Source organism: Panthera pardus, unplaced genomic scaffold (genome assembly GCF_024362965.1).
Source record: "Panthera pardus isolate Hobbes unplaced genomic scaffold, ASM2436296v1 HiC_scaffold_13, whole genome shotgun sequence".
Classification (NCBI taxonomy): domain Eukaryota; kingdom Metazoa; phylum Chordata; class Mammalia; order Carnivora; family Felidae; genus Panthera; species Panthera pardus.
The window spans coordinates 75,857,115-75,882,034 of NW_026526688.1; the positions used below are offsets into that span (position 1 = coordinate 75,857,115).

Consider the following 24,920-nt stretch of genomic DNA (forward strand, 5'->3'; position numbering starts at 1 on the left):
ATTAAATAAGTAAGACTACCCATGTTCTACAAATAGATTTGGAGGTTCCAACAGGAAAACACGGCTCCTTCGCACGCCCTCGACTGAACATCCCTCCCTCCTCTACTTGGATGGACACATTCTCCCACCAAGCATGCAAGGTTAGTAAGGATGAAAGGAAACTGATGAACAAGGGATACATACCTAGCACAATCACCCCTAGCATATGGCATATGATGAAACTAAAAAAATGAAGGTTTGAACTTTGCATTTTTTTTTAATTTTTTTTTTTAACGTTTATTTATTTTTGAGAAAGAGAGAGACAGAGCATGAACGGGGGAGGGGCAGAGAGAGAGGGAGACACAGAATCGGAAGCAGGCTCCAGGCTCTGAGCCATCAGCCCAGAGCCCGACACGGGGCTCGAACTCACGAACCGTGAGATCGTGACCTGAGCTGAAGTCGGACGCTTAACCGACTGAGCCACCCAGGCGCCCCTTAACTTTGCATTTTTTAAAACCAGAAAAAGTTCTGGGATGACCATTTACTAAGTAAATCCCTAATGCAGCAAGTTTCTGTTTGAAGTGATAAAAAAAAGTTTTGGAAATAGTGGAGACAGTTGCACAACATTGTCAAGGTAGCCAAGGCCATTGAACTACACATTTTAAAAAGGTTAAGATGAGGGGCAGCTGTGTGGCTCAGTCAGTTAAGCATCCAACTTCAGCTCAGGTCATGATCTTGTGGTTCACGACTTTGAGCCCCACGTTGGGCTCTGTGCTGACAGCTCATGATTCTGTGTCTCCCTCTGTCTCTGACCCTCTCCCACTTGTGCTCTCTCTTTCTCTCTCTCAAAAATAAATTTATAAATAAATAAATAAATAAATAAATAAATAAGAAAGTTAAAAAGGCTAAGATGGCAATCTTTGTTATATATGTTTTACCACCACAAAGAAAAAAATCTATTGACGGTAAAATATAAATAAATCCCCAATTAGGTCATGCGATGTCCTGGTGTTTTTCTCCCTTACGACTGCTGCCTACTGAATGCTTCCTACCTCTCTCTGCCCATCAGTACTTACCTCTACTTTAGGACCTAGAAATTAAAAGAATTTCCTATCTCAACTCCCATGTAACTTTATGACTTGGAATTTCTACAATATCCATTCAATTGACTTCCCTTAAAATGTATACATATTCTAATAATAATTTTTAGACAACCCAACACCCTAGCGATGAATTTATACTTGTTCCTTTTTGCCTTTCTGAACTGCATGCTATGGGGATTATGTTTGTCTTTTGCAGTACCCTCCTGGCCCAGTTCTATAACGTGCTGTTACACGCTCTATATTTAGGTTATAGAATTTTTGCAAGTCACTGGGGAAGCTGGCAAAAGTACAATGCTATGTCAGCATGCATGAGAAATGAGAAAAATGTATTTCCCCAGGAAAGGTCTAAGTTTTTCTCCTGTCAGAAACAAGGCAAATGAGCCTTTATAGACCAAGCAAGTGTATCCTCATAGAATGAACAGAATTCTACAGAATCTGGAATCTCTATCAACTTTCATTATAAAATTAATAATGTTGTCACAAAGAAAAAAAATCACTGCAACACCCCTGAGTTGACATTTTCAATGAGAAAGGCCTTGGGTTCGCAGCTACCCAGGTGGCACCTGGCTTAATGACTCAGCCCCAGCACATCCACTGGACGGACATCTCTCCTTCGCTCCCTGCCAGACTCCAGAGATCCCCCAGCCTCCCCCAACCTCTAGGAAGTCCTCCAGAATTCCTCAGAGGCCTGACTACCTCACTGGCAGAAATGTTGGGATCTGGCTGTCCTTTCCCTCTGCTCTGGCCTTGACAACATCTCCCAGCATGGGACCACAGTACCTCACTTGTCCAAAAGGGGCCTCCACCTCAACACGTATGTTCTCGAGCCCCCAAAGCTCGAACTTCAAGGTTCCACATTCTGAAGAATAAATCAGCAACACGCTTTCTCCCAGTTCCATAATTTCAAAGTCCACATATTGAGTTTACTTATGAGAACTATCTATACAGGTAGGCCTCAGGGTAGAAATGTAATTACACTTCTCATGTGTGCTCAGACTGTCTAAACTGTCTAAAATTGATCCTATGCTTTATACACTGTTAGTGGTGGGGCAAATTAGCTCCATCTTTCTGAAAAACAGTTTGGCAATCTGTATCAGAAGCTATAAAATTATCCCTGCCCTTTGACTTGTTAATCTCACTTTGGGGAGAATCTAAGGAAACAATCCAAAAATAATATGTTAAGAAATGTTCACGCCAATGATATTTTCAATAATGAAAAATAAAAATATTATTGACCCAGTCAACAATAAGAGAATTATAATCGAAATGTTACATCACCATACAATAAAATTATTAAAAATAAACACTAAGTGAAACATATCATTGCATGCAAATGTATATATGAAATAATTTAAGTTAAAAACTAACTATATTGACAAAAGACACAGGATCATAAGTGAGTCTGAAAAGATATAAATGGGATTTTAAGGTTAATTACTTCTTCTCCCCTATAAATTGATCTAATTTCATAATATAAATAAAAATAAAAGTAGACAAAGTAATTTTGCACTAATCTCTTTTTTAAAAAACCAAAACACTAGAGCACCTGGGTGGCTCAGTCAGTTAAGCATCTGACTTTGGCTAAGGTCACGGTCTCAGTTTGTGGGTTTGAACCCCACATCAGGCTCTCTGTTGTCAGCACAGAGCCTGCTTCAGATCCTCTGTTCCCCTCTCTCTCTGCCCCAACCCTGCTCATTCTTTCTCAAAAATTAAACTTTAAAAAAAGAAAAACCAAAACACTGAGTTAAAAGCAATTAATAATTGAAAATCTCCTAATTCTCAGAAATTCCTAAGCAATATAAATTTATACACGTGTATATGTATTTATACTATATGCATGCATATAAGTAAGTATATGTTACACATCTAAATATATATAAGTAATATATAGCAGAACTATTTACATAGTCATGAAGCACATTTTTCTCATAAATTAACCGTCACATATTATTTATTCCACTGTATTCCTTTGCAAACAGACTTACTTTTTTTGCTGTGAAAAAGCTTAGAAAAGAGAACTGAGTTTTTTATACAGAAGACAAACTACTTAGCCACTTTTAAATTGAAGCATCTTTACCCTCTTTATAGTATAAGCTCCTCTACACTGGTTAATGGGCAGAGAAACTCGAGAACAGAGCTATGATAACCCATGGAGACTGAAGGTTTGTTGATCATCCGTAATGGAGCAGACATGTTAAGAGCCCTTACTCATTCCCGGCCCTGGCCGGGTGGTTTTACTGCCTGGAAAAGGGTGTGTTACACCAAGGCCTGTGAGTCATGGAATATACAGTGCTCAGCAAAGCGTTAATTATGCCTGTGTTGACACATGTCCTTAACCTCTCTTCTTAGGTGTCAGGACCCTCCCAGGCCACCTCCCTTTCCCTTCCTGGCAGACACACCCATGAACTGCTTTTAAGAGTGGTCTCTAAGGGCCCATACCCAGGGCCTGGTTCCTAACCTGACAGGGAATGTCTTAAGAAGCTTCTTGGCTACAGCACAACATGCCTTGAAATGCCAAAGAACTGATGCCTCAAGTTCACTGCCCAGATGGTGTCACAGTTCTCTCAGCTTCTGTAGATGCTTTCTCACATGACCTGGACTTTTCCTTATTTTTTCCTTTAGTGCTGTCTTCTCACATCACTTCCACCAAACCAGTACTCCTGTGTCCTGACTTCTGCCTGCTGCCTACTTTCATCCATTTATCTACTCTGAGCTTCCAGTCCTATAGATCCACGGTCTTTGCTGCTCCTGGTGGCTTCCCCAGGCCTAGCACATTCCCCTGAGTATCCTCTATCTTATGCTCACAACTCTGCTAAGTTGGCTTCTCAGCTGTATACTCAGTCTCGGGGATTCAGGTCCCGGAAAAAAACACCATTAGGGGAGCTGGAGGGACCTAGAGATGGGAAGAGAATGAACGCAAGCAAAATATGCTGTGCAAATATTTCCTTTACTAAACAAGTTCACTTCTTTCGGCTAAAAATGCCATTTAATAAAGCAATCAACCCCTGCTACAGCCCCAGCTCATTAAGTAAGGCAGCTAAGATCGGAAATAGCACTGTAAATGTTTTGCTGATCATGGCTAGGCATCTGTTGGTCTACAAACTTTAAAAAATATAAGCTGATACATATATGTGTGAATCATAGCCTGGATCACAAATAGAGCCACATGTAAATTATCACAAATGTACAAAAAATCAATAGTATGAACAATTGTATACAAATTATCATCTGACAAATACGCTTAAATTTTAACCTAACTTCAAAGTCATTTGCTCTATAAATATAAAGGTTATTAGGGTAAAGGAGATGAATAAATAGCATTTTTCTTTTATTAAGGATATCAGCTACTCCTAATGATGGTCCCCATCAGTCAGCAATAATAGGCCTGGATTAAAAATATTCACAAATTCTAAAATAGGCATCTCAAATGCTGTCAAAATGAAAGATCCACATAATCACTCCTCTAGCTAACAAACGATTATTCTTCATGGTAAACACAAGTGTTTATCTGTCAGATTAGCTTTGACTACATCTTAATATTGTTTTATGTCTTCTATACACGCATATGTTAAGAGATGATTACTTATGCTACTTTGGTTAGAGCCTAGTTATTTCAAGAAAGTCACATGAGTATAACCCATACTTCCAAATCCTTTGGAATGCTAATTAAAGTGACATCGTGGAAAAAACCAAGTTACTAAGCAACATTTTCCATCACACAGAAGAAGGCCAGGCTTTTGCGATCTTAAGCCAAATTCCACTTAATGTACCAAATAACTACAACAAAACTAAGTTTCCATCCAGTCCTTGATCATTACTTAAAAGCCATGTCTTTCAATCTGGGGTATTCCTGGCACACCTATTGCCATGGGAGACATCTACTGAGTCATTTCTTTTTGTATTAAGATTAACAGCCTAGTAATATATCTGTGCTTGTACAATTTGGTTCAGGTCAGCTCCAGTCCCAGTCTCCAGAGGCATATCTAAATCTGCGATTGAACAGGGTAAAAGCAGGAGCTATATCTACACATCATACCTCCTTGGGACCAAAGATGGTCTAGCACTACCATAATAAAGAAACATGGTAGAAATATCAATAAATAAAATAACATAATAAAACCTTCATTTAGGTATGTTTGTTAAATTTAGGTTTTAGGGAAAGGATTTAAGAATAATGATCTATGTAATAATATTCCATGGTAAAAAACAGACTTATCACTGATCATACAGTGGGTGCACTGTTGATATTTCCACATGTTCGACCACTTTAAAGTCCACTAGAAGCATAAGTTAATGCCTCGGCCCTCTAAAGAAACAAAGCTTCTGTTCTGCTTCACTTTCTACTGTCAAGTTCAGAGCTATTTGAGAAGCTAAGAGATATAAATTTTTAAAATATTAACAAACATCATTTGACTAAGATATTAAGATGAGATTCTCTAATACTTCCCAACTTTTCATCTCTCAAAGACTAATTTTTGTCATTTCGTCCATGACAAGGCATAGACCAAAAGAATGAAGATGAACGGAACAAGAGAATCAGTTTCACAGGGAACAGACACATCTCAAATCCATTTATAAGTCCTCTATACTTCTTTACTAGGATCAGGCCCCTTGGAACTCTACATAAGATACTATACTTAAACCATATCATCTACTTTGCATTATTGTGGGAAGACATTTGACTTAATTAACTAATCTAATTTTTCCCATCCCCACCCTCACCAAGAAGAGAAAGGCTACTAGACTCACTAGCTTTTCTTCATCCATTGCCATTATTCTATCTGAGCTCTGAAATTTTCTTGGCTCAAAAATTGTATAACCGCTTATTTTTGGAGGCTGAGGGGTGGTAAGGAGAAGCTTTGGGCTATTGACTAACCAGAAGCACACGGAAATGTGCATTTCCAATTGATTTTATTTTTAACCCATCACTTCTGTTCTCCTAGCTCTAAGTGCAGACACCATTGGGTATATAACCAATACTGATTCAAGGCTCAAAAGGAGAGGACAGAGAATGAATAGAGCAAGGTCCATGAAGCTTCACGGTACAGCTGTGCCATTACGAAAAACTGGTGTATGGGTGGGTTAATTCACATGGCAAAATAGTTGAACAGTTTATTATCTGGTGGACCAATGCTTCTTACATCCTGTTCTCTCTTCCATTCAGAAGAAGCACAGAAGTAAAGGCAAGAGATAAAAACAATAGTCTACTCGACTATAAATCGTTCTTCCAGACTACTATAAAAACTAAACACACACACACAGTCCTCCAAATCACAGATCATTAAATAGAAGTCCAAAGACCTTCCTACAAAATTATGGAATGTTTTAACACTAACGTATGTTCAAAGCTGTTTTCTAAGTCACCTAGCTCTTCTAAAGTTGTACTTCATACAATGTTCCTATCTCGCAGTTCAACAATTTATTGAATATCTACAACAATGGGGCTACGCTATTCTTGGCACTTGGAGATGTAGGTCAACTATAAATGGTCTCTGATCATGAAGAGCTTGAAATGAGGGTGGAAGGAAGCTACTGCACACATAATCTTAATAAAATGTGGCTGGTATAACAGAGAAAGAACACTCAGGATGCTGCTGCAGCACTGAGTGGAAGCATAAAAGAGAGCAGAGAAGGTTTCCTAGAAAAACTGATGTCCCAAAAGAGTCTTTAAGAAGGAGAGGCATTTAACCAGGGGGAGGGATATTCCAGGCAGGAAGAGGAGGAAATGCCTAAAGCAGAGAAGCGTGAAATAGCGTGAAGGCCACTGCCTAGGAGTGGGGTTGGCTAGGAACTCCAAGTAATTTCCCATTTCTAGAGAATAAATCAGAGACAGGGAGTGAAATGAGGCCAGACCATAAAGGCCCTGTGTGACGTGCTGGCCTGTAGGTGCCCGGATGCCACTGAAATGTCCAACTAGAAAACTGACACGGGCAAATCTGGGTTTTAGAGTCACTGCTCTGGCAACATGACAGTGCAAGACGGCGTCTCAGAAAGTGAGAGAAAGTACAAGCCAGAGGCTGCTTCCTATGGCCTGGATTCACTGTCAGCAATGTCACCTGCCGAATGTCCCCTAAAGAACTATTCTGGGGATGTCATGACATCACTGGGCCCAGGGAACAGTTTGGAAACTCAAGTGCACAACTGGGCCACTCAAGATCTCTCCACTGGCAACCTTCCTGAATCACAGACTGCCGTGGATGATGGCTGGTTGTGTGACAAGCTGTCCCTGACAGACTGCAACGTGTAGGTGGGCAAGCGGATAGCCTCCTCCATCAGAGTTTGCTTTGTAACTCAAGGCCTGGAACAGAAACTGACAAATACATGTTAATTAGGCTGAATTTGTACTCAAGTATCCTAACAAACAGAAGAACTCTGGATACCACAGACGTCTATTGACTTCATTTTCCCTAATTTAACAGATAAAAAGTATTATGCTTGCCAGCTGCTGGGGCACTTCAGTAAATACAATGTTGTCACCCAGTTCTGACTATGCCACATTTCTTACCAGCCTTACAGGTTCCTCGGGTGGCCTCAGGGGAACCCAGGGGCTGCTGTCACACTAGTCACAGGAGATTATGTCAGGCTTTAGCTCACTTCCCAATCCTCTGCAACCCTTCCACATGGACCTCCACACTGCACAACTCACAACAAAGTACTAATGTACAAAACTCTGAAATGAGTCTCATTTATTCCTATCAACTGAATCTCTCATTCCTTACCTGAGTTAGCCTTGCACCTCCACTCTGCCCTAACTTCCTCACTCTTTTTTTATCACCAAGAAAAGCCAAAGCTGAACATTTCTTCCCAAAATCTTCTCCAAAACATTGTTTTCCGTTGTCAACAAAACTTTCCTTTCCTATAGTCAAGCTAGCAAAAATCTCACTTCCTCCATTTCCCAAGCCACTTTCACCCATAATAGTCCCTTCCTTTGATTTAATTCCTGTAGTAATATTATTCATTTTCTAATCATGTATCTCACCTTGTCATCCAAATTAGCATATACATTCTTTATTTTTAAAAAATTTTTTAAACGTTTATTTATTTTTGAGAGAGACAGAGAGACAGAGTATGAGGGGTGAGGGGCAAAGAGAGACGGAGACACAGAATCTGAAGCAGGCTCCAGGCTTCGAGCTGTCAGCACAGAGCCCGATGTGGGGCTCGAACTCATGAACCACAACATCATGACCTGAGCTGAAGTCGGACTCAACCGACTGAGCCACCCAGGTATCCCAGCATATACATTCTTTAAAAGCTCAGACCAAGGCTTACACATTCCCATGTCCACCTGTGCCCCCTATACCAATGTATCCGCAGTTTGGGCTTGGTAAATCTCCATTTAACAATAATTGTGTTGACATTCACATGCATTTCTTCAACGTGAAGAAATGCAACAGAAAAGTCCTCAAGAGCCTTTCTTGGAAGTAAATAGACACTGTGGGCACTTTGCAGGTTTATTTAAAAGGAAAAGTCAAGGCTAAAGAGGTAAGAAAGTTAAAGAAATGGTTGAAACAACAATAAAACCAAGAGTGTCTCTACTTTATAAAAGCAAGTATTTCATAACTAAACACCATTCCCTCTGACAAAGTTATCCTTACTCTCAACTCAATATTCTGCTGCACTAGGATAAAGAAGATATGGCATATATAGATACAATGGAATATTACTCAGCCATCAGATCAAAAAAAAAAAAAAAAAAAGAATGAAATCCCGCCATTTGCCACAAAGTGGATGGAGCTAGAGTATATTATGCTAAATGAAATAAGTCAGTCAGAGAAAGACAAATACCATATGACTTTACTCATATTAGAATTTAAGAAACAAAACAGATGAACATATAGGAGGAGGGGGAAAGAAAGAGAGGAAAACAAACCATAAGAGACTCTTAACTATAGAGAACAAACTGGGAGTTGATGGAGGGATGTGGGTGGGGCTTGGGCTACATGAGTGATGGGTACTAAGGAGGGCACTTGTGATGAGCACTGGGTGTTGTTATGCAAGTGATGAATCACTGAATTCTACTTCTGACACCAGTATTGCAATATATGTTAACTAACTAGAATTTAAGTAAAAACTTGAAAAGAGGGGCTCCTACGTGGCTCAGTTGGTTAAACATCCAGCTCTTGATTTCACCTCAGGTCATGATCCCCCATCGTGCTCTGTACTGACAGCATGAAGCCTCCTTGGGATTCTCTCTCTCTCTCCCTCTCTCTCTGACCCTCACTCTCTCTCTAAATAAATAAGCATTTAAAATTTTGAAAAGAAAAAATATATTTTCTGCACTAAACAAAGGGTACTATGTTTCAGATAACCCAAAATGTCTGATAATGCTGAAGTCATTCATATAAAATAGGGAAATGAGTAATATGATTCTGGGACCACTAATTTACTCCTTCATTAGTGTGAAAGAGTATTTACAAATTCATGAATTAAGACTCTCTAACAGCACTCCAACAGCTTTGGAGAAAGCTTGCCCAGGACGGAATTTGACAGGGCAAATGATCCATCCACATAAAATCAAGAGGTTGATATATCATGTCTGTATAAATGGATATTAAATGGACCACATCACAGATACTCCACCAAGAACAATTACAATCAAAAGTATTTTTACACAAATAAACAAAATGGGCTCAGAGCCAAGAATACATACTAGAATGATGGGAGTTCTTCAGCCAAGTGAAATGACTGAGGCTGAAAGTACTGTTAATATAAAACATCTAATTGGGGTGCCTGGGTGGCTAAGTCAGTTAAGTGTCTGACTTCGGCTCAGGTCATGATTTCATGGGTTTGTGAGTTCAAGCCCCACGTCAGGCTCTGGGCTGGGCATGGAGACTGCTTAAGATTCTCTCTCCCTCTCCCTCTGCCCCGCCTCTGCCCTCTCTCAAAAAAATAAAATTAACTTAAATTAAAGATAAAGATAAAAATACGTTTTCTAAAACATTCTTCCCACACCCAATGGGCTAACAGCCACATCCCCTTGGTTCACAAACCCACTTTGGAGCTGGCACATTAAAATACTTATAAAAGTGCAAAGTCAAAGACAACTACTCTAATTATCTGGAAAACTCCTGAATTACTTTCTTCCCTTTGCTAAAGCAGACATGCCCTTAAAATCCAGAGCAAATCCATTATGATTCTAATTGTAAAAAGTCAGAGAATGGGAAATGCATAAAAAATCTTGGAAGCTTTCTATGAATGACAAGAAGCTACAAAGTGCAAATGACCCAGAAGTAGAATCGATTTTGTTTTTGATCTAAACTGTGTCCCCTATAATTGTTGTGATTTGCAGGCTCAGTGCTTTAACCCCTGTGCTGTGTCCGGCCACAGGAAGGAACTGGGTAGTCATTAAAAAACTGTCACATAAATAGCCACTTACCAGCTCACCTAGGGAGTGTAATGTTGGACAAGTAGTAAAGAAGGCCAATTTTATTTATTTTACTACTTACAAACTCCCTGAGGAAAGGTGGTGAGCTGATAAATTTTCTGAACACTCAACCCTTAATTATCTCTATGAGCAGATCAGAGTTACAGAGAAGTCAAAACGAATAATCAAGAAAACTTTTATAAACAGCTTTCTAATGAATTCAGGTACTGCCAGGCAGCTTCTTTTGTTAAATTATACAGGGACCACCAGCCCAAAAAATGGTAGAAGCACAGAGGTCAAATACACGAGTCAAGGGACCAAGGTCTACGCACTTGCTTGCAAACTCACTATTTGTATAACCTCAAGCAAGTCGTTTAACATTGCTAATTTTCCATTCCCTCATCTGTAAAATGAGGAAGCTAATATTAACTGCCTTGTGGGTTTGCGGAGAAGATTAAATGACATAAAGCTTAAAGCTTTTGAAGTACTCAGCACAGCACTTGGTAGGTATTTCATAAATGTGTATTTTAGTGCTATTGGAATGTGAGGACTAAATGGAAATCATCAGGGAGGAGGGAAAGAGAATTTGTAAACAAGGTCAAGTCTACTGCAAAGTGATGCAAAAGTCACTTTAAGGCCAATTGCTGTTCTTCTAAAAATATCTGAGGAACATATATGTTCCCTAATTGCTTTTATGGCAACCATGGTTTTTAACCAGATCCCTATTCTAGGAAAGAAAAAAAAAAAAAAAAGTTGCTTTTCCTTCCACCTGAAAGGGTTTCCGTGCCCTATACTTCTGGAAGCCTTAGTTAGTGCCACAGAGGTAGGCAATCCTGGTTCAATGTGATGGAGACCTTGAGGGCTACCTAGGCCAGCAGAGGAAGTGGAACTCATACATTACCTGTGCCCAGTGGTTTTTAAATACAATCATGCATGTTTCTGGGTCAACTCCCTGCAGGCTCACAGTCTGCTGGAGTTTACTTTCTGTCGCAACCGATGACATCATAAACCTTCATACATCAATGCTTCTAAGTCATATTTAATTTTCCAGAAAATTTGGCAAGCAGTCACTAACTTTCAAGTATCACCTAAGAAATGTAACTTCTTCACATTTCATTGTTATCTTCTGAAACCTGTAATGACAATAACAAAAACACATCTCGTTATGTTCATATATTTAATAGGACACTGGCTATTAAATTTAAATCCAAGCATAGACATTCTCAAAGTTCAACGCAGAACAAAACATCCACGAAAGAGACATTACTACTCTATCTACGGGTTCCCCTATTTTCTCTTACCTTGCTACTAAAAGTATAAAATAATGATGCTACTACCAAAGCTACGTTCACGAATTAAACAATTATCGGCTTTATTTTCTCCACTACCACCAACCACAGTCCCCTAGATTGTAATTCTAATCATTCAAATCTAGTGTCTATAATCAAGCAAGAGATTATGATAACAATGTCCGTGGAGTTTAAAAACATCCAGAAACAGGAAAACCATTAGTTAACGGCGACAGAAATAAATGGCTTGATGCCACTTGGGGTAGTTATAAAACAGCACCCAGACTCCTGGGTCCATTATGATTGAATTTTTTTTTAATCAATGGCTGTCATAATGGAATTTAAAGCATTCTCAGTCATTTCATAGCTACAAACCAAGTTAAGGTTTCTAGCTTTTCTGAAAAATAATAGAATTCCAAGTAACCTTGACAAATCACAGATAGAAATGATCCATCAAAAACAAGATAGTGCTTACTCGGTGTGAGTACAAGATAGCACACTTACAAATGAAAAATGAATTATGTGGATAAAATATGAAGAAAGTATGACTACAACAGAGCCAGTAGGGAGAAAAAAGATATTGAGGTCACAGAGTGTATAGTAAATATGAGCCAGTTGCGTGTTGCTAACTCTCAGACAAAAGTGGTAAGACAGTGGTATTGTCTTATCATTGTGGTCAGCCCATCCAAAGGACTGGGTACAGTTCAGAATCCTTTTTTTTTTTTTTTTTTAAGCATACAAACTGGAGAGAGTTCAAAGTGATTACAGGATAATTATTAGAGCACCGGGAAACAAAATCCATGATAAAATTTCCAGACTTGCAGTGCCAAAAAAACCCCAACTATTTTCAACTGAGTAATATGAAGGGTATCACACTGGTCAACTCTTCCGCCCACTAACAATAAAGTGTGAGAAAGGGGGCTTAATGTGAGGATTCAGGTTAGACTTATGGCTCAAGTTCTTTGCAGGGAGTGAAATTAACTAGAACATAGTTAAGGAATATTCAAAACAAGGACATCTGTTGGGGGTAGAAGGCTAACCATTCAACATTCATATCTGGGGGAAAAAATGTTAGAATGTAAGAACAGAAAACTTGCTAGATGTGATAATTCTTGAGGAAAGAAAACATTTTTTAAGGAGAATGGAAGGAGATTAAAGTATGTAGAAAGAGGACAGCCTCTTTGAAGAAAGATCACACAAATTACATACCTGAGGGAAACAGCTCATGTGTATCGTCTAGGACTATATTTTATTACTCAAATTGGTGAATTTTCCAACATGTAATTCTTAATTCCTAATAATACAAATCTATTGTTTTCAATAAGACATTGCCCACTGCCAACAATAGCTCTTTGCCACTAAGAGGCATGTTTTGACAGGCCCATGTGGTGTCTTAAACACCAGGAATGGCCTCCCCACGCACACAGGGTATACATTTCCCGTTCCCACGGTCCCCACCACTCCCTAGAATCTGACAGCCAGCGTCATCACCTCACTCTTGGTTACTGGACTGGCCCTTATTAGGTAACATTTCAGTATGTGGCCCTGCTTTACGTGATAAGAGATAAAAACAAGTTCTGACTTAACTCCCTTGTCTTAAACATAATATTTCTGTGACAATGTCTCTTATTCAGATGCTATAATGAAAATAATGAAGAAAATCAGAGTGTTTCGGTTCATCCCAGAGGTTCAAAAAGTACAAGACTCCTTGAGACTCCTCCCAGCCCCAGGATCCCCAGATTCTTCTTCTGACATAAGAAGGGAACATTCAACATGCCAACTGCTTCTAAATCAAAATTAGAAACATGCTCTCTAAGGTCTGTTAGGTTTGTTCTCAGAGGGGCTGCACACGCACTCTTTTCAGACAGTGAGACTGCATTATAGACAAGATAAATATCTTAGCTAAAGTCATAAATCATGAATTAGTTTCTTTTGTTGTTTTAATTTTATTTTACTTTATTTGAGAGAGAGAGAGAGAGAGAGAGAGACAGACAGACAGACAGACAGTGGGTGTGCAAGCCAGGGGAGAGGGGCAGAGAAAGAATCCTAAGTAGGCTCCACTCTGGGACTGAGCCCGACTCAGTGCTCAATCCCACAACCCTGGGATCATGACCTGAGCCAAAATCAAGAGTCAAATGGTCAACTCACTGAGTCACCCAGGTGCCCCACAGGTTAGTTTTGATGGAAATCAAAGGTAAGTCTCTTGATTCCCAGTCCACTGTTCTTTCTAGAAATCTATATTCTCCTTTCTCCTGGCTTTAATCCCTGGCCCTATTCCCAAAGGAGGCTGTATCTTCTCTAAGAAAAGTGCATCTCGCTTGGACGATGCTTAACCAATCATATTTTTAAGGCTAAATGTGTCATAAATACAGAAGATTCTAAATGTGTCATAAATACAGAAACCACAATAATGGGTAAGCTTGGGAGAACAAGGGGGGGGGGACGTATCAGGCAAGTCAAGCAAGCCATGTTTAAGAAGGAGAAACTGCCAGAAGATTCTATAAATGAAAATACTTCCAACACATCCGAGACAAGAAAGCTGGATATTTCCTCTGTCTGTCTGTCTGTCTCTCATTCCCATGTTAGAGTATTAAAGCACTAGAGTGTCCCCAGGGCAATAGAAAACTGAAAGAGAGGACTCCATATTTATGAGAGATGTATAAAGGCATATTTCCTCAAATGCCAAGGTTTTCAATATATTCCTGCATCTGCCTGTTCTCAGGCTTCACTTTTTTCCCTTTTGCATTTTTTCCATTCCAGGCTTTTTATTTAACTCTCAGAGCACAGCTGAAAGTCCCAAGTGAAGAACAGAGAAGGACAAAACTAAGCAAAAAGCCAGGAGCAGGTAAAAGAGGCTGCAGCCACCGGAACATGTGCTCAAGTCATAAGTACGGCATTGTTGGACCTTTCTCCCCGTTCTTGCCCTCTACTCTCTGTAGCCTGACCTATAGGTGCTGGGACTGTTTAGAGGAACACTCTGGCCACATATTCAGCCTGTTCTGTCTGTAAATACCCACACGCTCTTCAACTCGAATTTCATGCCTGAGAGACAGCTCTATAAACCATTCAGAGTGACTTTTTTCTTTCTTCAAATGAACCACCAACACTGAAAAATACCCAAAGGACTCTTTCCGACAGCGGTTGCATGTGGTTTTGTGGTGTGCTTGTTGAGTTTTTTGGCATGGGGTGGGGGGGAGGAGCTACCAAAATACATGTATAGTGTCTGATAAGCCAGCACAGATTCTATACTGCAGACAGAACTGACTTTATTATTTCCAAAATTACTGAACAGTCAAGTTTATATATCTCATTAATATTATATGTAAAAACATTTTTCATCAGTAAGGAAAGAAAAACGCTATTAAATCATTGTTGGGGATAGAGATAACTGACATAAGAATTATATGTATTCTTATTTGCTCTTTTTTGAAAGTACATTATATCGTTTATTTGGTTATGAAAAAAAGCACATGCATATGCTTCCATATCACAGAATTATAAAATATACCATCAGATCATAAAGGCTTAGATTCTAGTTACTAGATTATACCTCTTGCCACTGCAAAAATTCCTTCAGCCTCATTCCCAAATAGACAGACATCCTTATCTAATTTCAGGCTACTCTGAAAAGTTTAATACTGAGGAAAGCTATAAATGTGTGAAAATCACTTTCCCCTGAACAACAAATGACTCTATTTTCATATACCCCTCTTTAACTATAAGACTGAAATTACAAAGTAAACATTTTGTCATTTAATGATATATGATCTCATACCATCCTTCTTTTATCTATTTAAATATAATATCTTCTAATAATGTATTATAAAAAATTCCTTAAGGAAAAGAAATGATGGTCACCTTAAGGGGAAACAAGGCCAAGGGAACATTTTTATTAAGGAAAAAATGATCATATTTGCAGGCCTAATGGGAAGGAACCAATGAACATAGAGAATTTAAATATATATGTATATTTATATACATATTTATATATGTGTGTGTGTGTGTGTATATATATATATATCCTTAATATATATATATATATATTAAGGATTTTGATATAGCAACAAGAGCAGAGGAAAGGCAAGGTCAAGAACACAGGTAGGAGAGGCCTAGACTTAAAGAGAAGCCACACTGAGTTTTTCCACAGTGAGTCGCCAAATTAGAAGCAATCTCTTGAACTTGATGAAAAGGCATGACAGGCTTCCTTCCCATTTCTCCTTCCCTCCTCATATTTCTCTGGTTGGCTTGTGGAAATGCTTAGAGAGATTAGGTGGATTTAAAGTGGTAACAAAGGATAGGGCTAAGAGTTTTTAGTTCAGTCTTCCACGTGTGGAGGTCAGAAAATGTCAAGTCACCACTTGGAGACTTGAGCTCTGAACTGGGAGATGGCTCCAGGACTCTAACCAGCTGTGAGACCTTGAGTAAAAAAACAGGGCTCTTGGTTTGGAACCTGATTTAGATGAGTTACTAGGATTACATGGTTATTTCTTAGGTCTCTCCCAGCTCAAAAGTCATTATTTTCTGTACTTTATTCCACTGTTTTACTAATGGGGGAGGGGTAAGAAGATAGCTTAGAAGCAGAATAATGGCCATAATATAAAAATCTTTGTAAGATTTCTAGTTATAAATGGATTCTATCTGTACTCTTTTTAACAATTAAAAGCATATTTCAGGGAGCCTGAGTGGCTCAATCGGTTGAGTGTGCAACTCTTGATTTCAGCTCAGGTCGTGATCTCAGGATCATGGGATGGAGCCCCGCTTTGGGCTCTATGCTGATAGAGACTGCTTAAGATTCCCTCTGTCTTCCTCTCCCTCTACCCCTCTCCCCAACTCATGCTTGCACGTACACACTCTCTCTCTCAAAAAAGAAAAAAAGAAAAAGGAAAAAAAAAAAAGAAAAGGAGGTATATTAAACAAACAAACAAACAACAATTAAAGCCTAGTTCACTTAAAGAACCCAAAGCAGGGGTGCCTGGGTGGCTCAGTCGGTTAAGCGGCCGACTTCGGCTCAGGTCATGATCTCGCGGTCCGTGAGTTCAGGACCCGCATCGGGCTCTGTGCTGACAGCTCAGAGCCTGGAGCCTGTTTCAGATTCTGTGTCTCCCTCTCTCTGACCCTCCCCTGTTCATGCTCTGTCTCTCCCTGTCTCAAAAATAAATAAAACGTTAAAAAAAAAAAAAAAGAACCCAAAGCACAGGAATCATCCATCTCTAATATAATTCAGTTTGTTTGGGTTTTTTCCTAAGCAATTGCCAATAGAAAAACTCATTGTTTTAGAATGCACTTTGGAATGCCCTGAATTGGCTGCTACTAAATACATAAAAAGTCTATTACTATAAATGTGCTTATCATGTAAAATTCCATCTAGGGGTGAAGATTCTTCAAATACTGGGAACACCTGAAGAGAGAGAAAACCTGTGCCCTCAATTATGAGTAATAGCAGTTGGGGGGGGAATTCATTTTGGGTTAAACTACCTCAGACAACCTCTACTTAGAGCCTAATAAAATCCTATTAAACCTAAATCCTCCCTGTGCTGTAATCCTCTGGCCCAGTTTCCTTTTCTCTCTGGCTGTCATATCACATAGCAATGCTGGACTGTAGAAAATAAAGCAAGCATCCAATAGGCCCTGAGTCTCCTGGACCTTGTCCTTAGCCTCCCTCAACCTGCCATAGTTTTTTGACTCTGGCTCATTCACTGATTACTGTCCATTATTCAGTAAAGCAGAATCTTGTTTTGTCCTACCAAGTTGTAAACCGCCCATTAAAAGAGTGTGCACAAAAAAAAAAAAATAAAAAAAATAAAATAAAAAAAAAAATAAAAGAGTGTGCACAAGGAAAATTCTCTCAGTACGTAGATTCCAAATAGTTTCAGGCTTTGATAAATGCATACTTCAAAATAGTAACTAGATTGCAGAAAACTGTCAATAACTTCTTGAAAGAATTTCATGGTTTACATTTTAATTTCACTAGAACGGGCTACCACCGAGGTCATACCCAAGTGCCATGTGACTGATTGATAAGTAGAATGGAGAAGAAAAATTAAAATATTCATATTCATACCTGAAATTTGTTTGGGAACTTAATTTTTAAGGCTATTTAAGAAACTAACCCACTACTGGCAAGGATTTAGAACGTAAAAATTAGTTTTTTAAAATTATATGAAGTGTCGAGACATCAGCTCGCTGGTGACTGAACAGAAAAGTTTCTTGCACACATGGACTGATTTGTTGAAACATGAAAACTAAACCATTCTTGGGGAGTCTCCCCAACAAACCAATTCACCACTACAATTTTGGTAGTATGCACTGCCTTTTCACACCACTATTTTGTTGAAAGCTATCAAAGGATAACTCAGGTAAGATTTATGCCACAAAACTGAGGTAAATGCAGAAACAAGATGAACCAACAACTTCTATGGGGTAATATTCTAAAACAGAGATTTGGGGTAAACGCTCTGAATCTAAGGACCCTCTCATACTAATGAAGTTCTTCTCAAGAAATGTTCTTGGAAAAAAAAGTTTTTGACCAACACGTTTTTTGGGCACTTTCTAGGGAAAAGCAGGTACTTTGGGAAGTTGTGCTGTTGAGTCTACACCTACCTTTATAGCTGTATCATTCAAAATTAGTTCCCTCCCAGCAGCTTTTCAAGTGCTTTCAGTGAAAATTTTCAGATACGCAATCCATAGTAGAACCAAGGTGATGTGATGATTACCTTTGAAATAACAACATGAAAAGCCCTCTTTTCAAAAAATGTCCTTCATCCATGCACAGCATAAGACATACTAAATCCAATGAGTGAAGTACCAATAAAATCCCATGCATATCCAGGAATCTCATAAATTGTGGGCATCCTTCTCTTAAGAGAGGCAGCTACAGTTTTCAGCCAATTCTAAAAAAGCGTCAATGAATTGCTCCCGTTTGAAAAAAGTTTAAAAGCCACTTTAAAGATGCATTCATGGTAAAGCCATGAAGAGTCCCAAAACAGAGGCTAACAGCCAGTTCCAGTACTAAAGGTATTACTGGAGAGACTTGTAGAATTTTTGTGACTTTAATTGTAACTAAAAGTTCTGCTGCAGCAGCGTGGGGCTCGTTCCAGCCCATGAGTAACCACGCTCTTGAATAATAATCAGTTCAGGCCTTGGTGTCCTACCAATTTCATGGCTGGCTAAGCGCTTCCACTCTTACCCAAAACACTGCAAGGTGAGGCATCAGAGGTACAAAGTGATTAGCATTTATTACAGAGTTAGCAAAGGCTTAGAAGTCAACAATTTGCTCGTCTCCGAGAACATGATCCTACGCTGATTAGGACAAAGCACTCTTCTTCACCAGTCTATGAAACGGGCCACAGAGTTGGGTGCCTTTTGTGTACTCTAAACATGACAGAAATGGAGTAAACCACTGGTGCTTGAGCTAATCGAGACTGCTGTCTTACCTTCAAGCAGGTGCAATACTAGTAGCTTATGCGGTAACCTAACACTATCAAGTTCTAATTTTACATTCATTTTTTATGAACATAAAAATTATGGGGGCGCCTGGGTGGCTCAGTCGGTTAAAGCGCCTGACTTCGGTTCAGGTCATGATCTCACAGTTCCTGAGTTAGAGCCCCGCGTCAGGCTCTGTGCTGACAGCTCAGAGCCTGGAGCCTGCTTCAGATTCTGCGTCTCCCTCTCTCTCTGCACCTCTCCGGCTCACGCTCTGTCTCTCCCTCTCTCTCTCTCTCTCAAAAATGAATAAACATTACAAAAAAATTATGTAAAGCTTCCTTACATGTAAATATAATAATCCCTCTAACAAATGGTATGAAGATTTAATAGACTACATTTTCTCATCTATGAGTAGGTAAAGAATTCTAGAAGTACATAATAAAAGCCTACTGGTTTAAAGTAGCTTACCACTCACACATTTATTATTGCCATGATCAGTTTATTATTAAGATAAGATGTCATGATGATAAAAGTAAAAAAGTAAGATCTTCTAGAAGCACTGAAAAATTTCAGGGGTCAGAAGTTTTTAACTTGAAATCTTTCCCTCTTGAGCAACTACTTAAATGGGCCTCAGGAACATACAATCATGGTACAGATTTACACACATATCCAGAGGCGATTTATGAGAACTAAAAATGAGCTCACCTCCCACACCTCAGGTGAGAACATCAACTGGTCTTCTACCTACAGGGAATGATTTGGCAATAGTCTTCAAAATTAAATTTGATCAGCAAAACTATTTCTGTGCATTTATCCTATGAAGACCCTTTCATCTTGCAAAATGGCAGACTGAATAGTAAGAGTTGTCATACACGGAGCATGTCTCTGTGCCAGGACTATTTGAAATATATTACAACATTAAATCTTCTCAACAGTCCCATGGGCTATACTCCCCTTTTTTCACAGGTAAGGAAATTACAGAGAGGTAAAGGAAGTGGCCTAATCAAAGTCATGCAGATATCCTAGGATCTGAGCCAGACACGTCCTCTTAACCACTAGCACCTCTCTAACTACAGTGATAGCCTTTGTAGCACTGTTTAGATAGTAAACAACTGGAAAGATCCTCAATATCCCCCAGCAGTGGTCTGGTTACATAAGGTGGACACTTCTTTTTTTTTTATTGTTTTTTAACGTTTATTTATTATTGAGAGACAGAGAGAGACAGAGCACGAGCATGGGAGGGGAGGAGAGAGGGGAGACACAGAATCCGAAGCAGGCTCCAGGCTCTGAGCTGTCAGCACAGCTGACAGGTGCCCCAGTTGGGCACTTCTATATAATGGAAACTAAGTCACAATTTTTTTTTTAAAGTAGGTAGCTCTGAATGTACCAATATCAGAAAGGTTGCCAGGGTATGTACAGAACATCAAATACACGACGCCATCACTTGTGTAAGAAAAAAAGCAATGTGTTACTCTATATGCCTGAAAATGCACAGACCATCTGTGAAGATACCCAAAAAGGTTAGCAAAGTGGCTACCTCTGCAGAAGGACATCAGGTGGCTGGGGACAGAGGAGGCAGGGAGACCTTTTTTCACTGTGTACCTTTCTTCACTTTTTGCATTTGGTACCATGGTCATGTACTACTTAGAGAAAACATTTTTTAATTTAAAATAAAAGCAGAGGCACCTGGGTGGCTCAGTCGGTGTTCCACTCTTGATTTTGGCTCAGGTCACGATTTCATGGGTCATGAGTTTAAGCCCCACATCAAGCTTTGCACTGACAGCATGGAGCCTGCTTGGAATATTCTCTCTCCCTCTCTCCCTCCCTCTCCTTCTCTCCCTTTACCCCTTCCCCCTCATGCTCTTTCCCTCAAAAAAATAAACTTTAAAAAAAGTTTATAAAATAAAAGCAAATGAACATCCAAAACAGCAGTACCCAAGTCCAGCTTAGTATAGCAATTCCAATAGACCTGATGTCTCTTCATCTCAACAGGAAAGGAAAAGTACCTGTGCAGAAAACGCCTGATGGTGTGAACAGGGATAAAAGAGAATCTTAATAGAATATGCCATTTGTTTTCAGTTTTGTTTTGTTTTGGTTTTGGTTTGGTTTGGTTTTTTTAGAGAGAGGGGAGCAAGCATGCCCAAGTTGGGGAGAGGGGCAGAGAGAGAGAGAGAGAGAGAGAGAGAGAGAGAGAGACTCCTCAGCAGGCTACATGCTCAGCACGGAGCCCAATGCAGGGCTCAATCCCACGACCCTGGGATCATGACCCAGGCTGAAATCAAGAGTTCGACATCCAACCAACTGAGCCACCCAGGCGCCCCTACAGTATGCTGTTTGAATCAATTATAAGGACCACAAGATGTTTGAGAAAATATTCAAGAGAAGACACACAAAGGGAAAACAGCTACATCTAGAGTTCTGGCTTATTAGCTTCCAACAGACTAAATATGGATGGAAAAAAAATGTTAAGAAGGTGTAAAGAATTCAGGGCACCTGGGTGGCTCAGACGGTTAAGGGTCTGACTTTGGCTCAGGTCACGATCTCACGGTTCATGAGTTCAAGCCCCGTGTCTGGCTCTGTGCTGACAGCTCACAGTCTGGATCCTGTTTCGGATTCTGTGTCTACCTCTCTCTACGCCCCTCCCCTGCTCATGCTCTGTCTCTGTCTCAAAAATAAACATTAAAAAAAAAGTACAAAGAATTCAGAAGAGTGGCAGTCTTACTGTCAAGGACCACTTTTCTAATACTTATTTTTAAATTATTGTGTAATAATACTTAGTTAAAATTTATGTAGTTTACCTTTCCCTATGGGGTTCATAGCTCTGGGAATTTAGAGAATTAATGTCTTGCCAAAATTTTTGTTAGTCTAGATCACTGGTTCTCCAAATGTCGTTGGAGGGATCCTGTGTTCTCCACGGTTCTCAATAATTTTTTAAGGACCTCTTTTTAAGACAAAACAAAATCCATCAAAGTAAAAGTAAAAAATCAAAAAAAATACATCAGTCACAGCTCACTATGAAGATTTCTCTTATTTTAAAAATCGTCCAGCATTACAGTTTACTGTAGTTATAGTTGAGCGATTTCACCACCATGCACTAAAACTTTTTATTTTTTTTAACGTTTATTTATTTTTGAGACAGAGAGAGACAGAGCGTGAATAGGGGAGGGGCAGAGAGAGAGGCAGACACAGAATCTGAAACAGTCTCCAGGCTCTGAGCTGTCAGCACAGAGCCCGACACAGGGCTCGAACTCACGGACCGCGAGATCATGACCTGAGCCGAAGCCGGATGCTTAACTGACTGAGCCACCCAGGCTTCCTGCACTAAAACTTTTTAAATGTTGTCTTTTTTAATAGGATTTTTTTTCTACCTGTACAAACCCCATTCTTCCAAACTAACATTTGCCATTGAAAACCGAATATTATGTACCTACAAATACATTTCTTAAACTTTGTCATTTAAAAATATTACACTCATTAACAGCAGATCTCACTATACTGAAGCCTCCATTTTGCCACAAGCATCATCCTGTGGAAGTCGAAAATAGAACTTGGTAAGAGATCGGTTACCTCCAAACAAAGCAGTGCTTTCCCTCAATGAGAGGTACATGCTCTCTCACTCTCCCTGCGCACAGAGATGCACACACGGTGCACGCACACACGCACACAAGTCTAGTTCTGCACACAGATGGAAACACTAATCATTACTTGCTGCCTTTTCAGAGACGCTACAGTACAAAAGCCATATGTAATTTGCAATTAACAAAGGGTAATAGAGGCTCTAATTTCTGCTTGGGGGGTCCAGAATTTAGGCTGACTGTGATGCCTTTCCAAGAAATAAAAGCAAAGCTGAAGCGACTCGTATTAAGCAGTTCCACTGTTGCAGCAAGGGTGGCTTATTGACTGGATGGCTGCCAGCCCCCTAGCAGACCTGCTGAGAGGCTGTCCTCATGGGGAGGAAGGCATTAATTTATCTATAAGCCTCCAGAAGTAACTGGGTAGATCACAGCTCTCCCATATTCTGCTTCAATTCATCTACACTTGCCTCTACAGTGACTGGCACAGACTTGAATGGTTTCAGGCTATCCATACTTGTTTAATTAAAACTCTTCTCCACTAAATTAACATGTGTGTATCAATGTCTTCTGTACAGAGGGGAAAGAAAGAGAAAGTGAAAGCAAGAAAAGAAAAATCAAAGACGGTATTTTAAATTAAATTTTGCTTGAGATAAATGTTGCAATTGGCACTATTTCTCCCTGGAGTTAGTGTTTCAGGTGGAAAACGATGAGCAAAAAGAGTAGACAAGAGTTCCTACTTCCCCCTCAAAGCATCCTGCACTTGAGAGCTAATTAACTTCTAAAATCAAAGGAGCTGTGAAGTAGGTATGGAAGCAAAAGAGTTCCTTTTTGTGGAAGGATAATTTTATATAATATTAACATACATATGCATAATAATTCGCTTACATTCTAAACCCTGCAGAATTACCAAAGATTGATGATCTGACTCAATACCACTGGAATGGAATTGCAGCTTCTCTGTAGATTCTAATGTCCATGCCTAAGGCAATACTTGCAAACACTCAAAATTACTACCGACACCCCTTAGCAAAGCCCTTGCTGGAAATCAACATACTTTGTCTCATTAAGCTGGCAAAATGGCTAGAGTATCCCAAGAAAGCAGTAGGCATTTGGGGTCGGTTGTACCAAACATAACATGTATGGTCAAATGCAAGAATGGCTTTCAGCACAATGACACATTTCACACCAGGAGAGGCAGGTAGAAGTTAGGACCAAGCAAGAAGATAGCAGGAACACATCTACAATTCCCCAAGAACAAACTCAAAATATCTGAAACTTTGAAATTATTGTTCTCTTTCTCAGATTTTTTGGGGGCGGGGGAGTGGTAGGTCAAGGACATATAAGGTGGGTGAAGTTACTACACAACATAGGAGCTTGCTTCAGAATAACTCACAAGGAGGAGCCTCACAAACATTAACTACATACCAAATCTGTGCTAATTCCAAGTTACATTTCCTGCTTTCATAGAAAAGGAATGTAGGTAAACCATCCAAGAGACAACTGGAGTAAAATTAAAGACAGATTTTTTCCGTTCAGTAAACATGGCTCTGTTTCTAAAATATTTTAAATTTATGCCCACGAAAATAGCATATAAACATTGCCAGTTACAAATCCGGTAATAAACACCATACTCTGGAGAAGGATTTCCCCAACGTGAGAAAAAAGAGGACAACGGAATGGGAATCAAACAAATTTAATCTGGATTTCAGGTGGGCCTGATTGTGCTAATATTAGTATTGATCTAATGAACTGATAGTGAACTTAGTAGCAAAAACTTTGGGCTCTAGCATACAAACTGTTCATTTTTAGGTTCTTTCTATGCGAAATCTAAGAGAATTTCGAGCTTTAAACCTGACCATATCTAGTTCTAAGGGTTTCCAAACACATGCTCATTATAATTAATGTATGTTTAAAATATAAGTACTTATAAGTATGGTTTATTGAGAGAATAAAACGATTTTCTCCAAAAAGTTGCCACAATCTTTGTCTGTCATGTGCTGAGAATTTAAGCACTGAGTGCAAAAAAGGTAAGGACTGCTATAATGCTAGAATTAAGTATTTTATATGATTATATCACAATAACATCTTCTTTAGTCTAACATAATCAGTATTCTATATTTGTTGCCTGCACAAAACTATAATTACTCGTTGATTTGATCGAAATTACTAGGTGACTTGGGCAATT

At 39.3% G+C, this 24,920-nt stretch overlaps 1 protein-coding gene across 2 annotated transcripts in view; it reads right to left on the minus strand.

The window, feature by feature from the left end:
* Positions 1–24,920, minus strand: part of FHIP1A (FHF complex subunit HOOK interacting protein 1A) — a 249,106-nt gene that overhangs the window by 78,874 nt on the left and 145,312 nt on the right. Inside the window, exons 3-4 of one of the 2 annotated variants that reach the window (XM_019441275.2) lie at positions 18,336–18,448; positions 11,348–11,579 (exon numbers count right to left, since the gene is read on the minus strand). In XM_019441275.2, the coding sequence (XP_019296820.2) occupies positions 11,348–11,452 (105 nt within the window). In that variant the 5' untranslated portion in view covers positions 11,453–11,579; positions 18,336–18,448. The remainder of the gene's footprint in view (positions 1–11,347; positions 11,580–18,335; positions 18,449–24,920) is intronic. The other variant, XM_019441274.2, reaches the window with a different exon arrangement.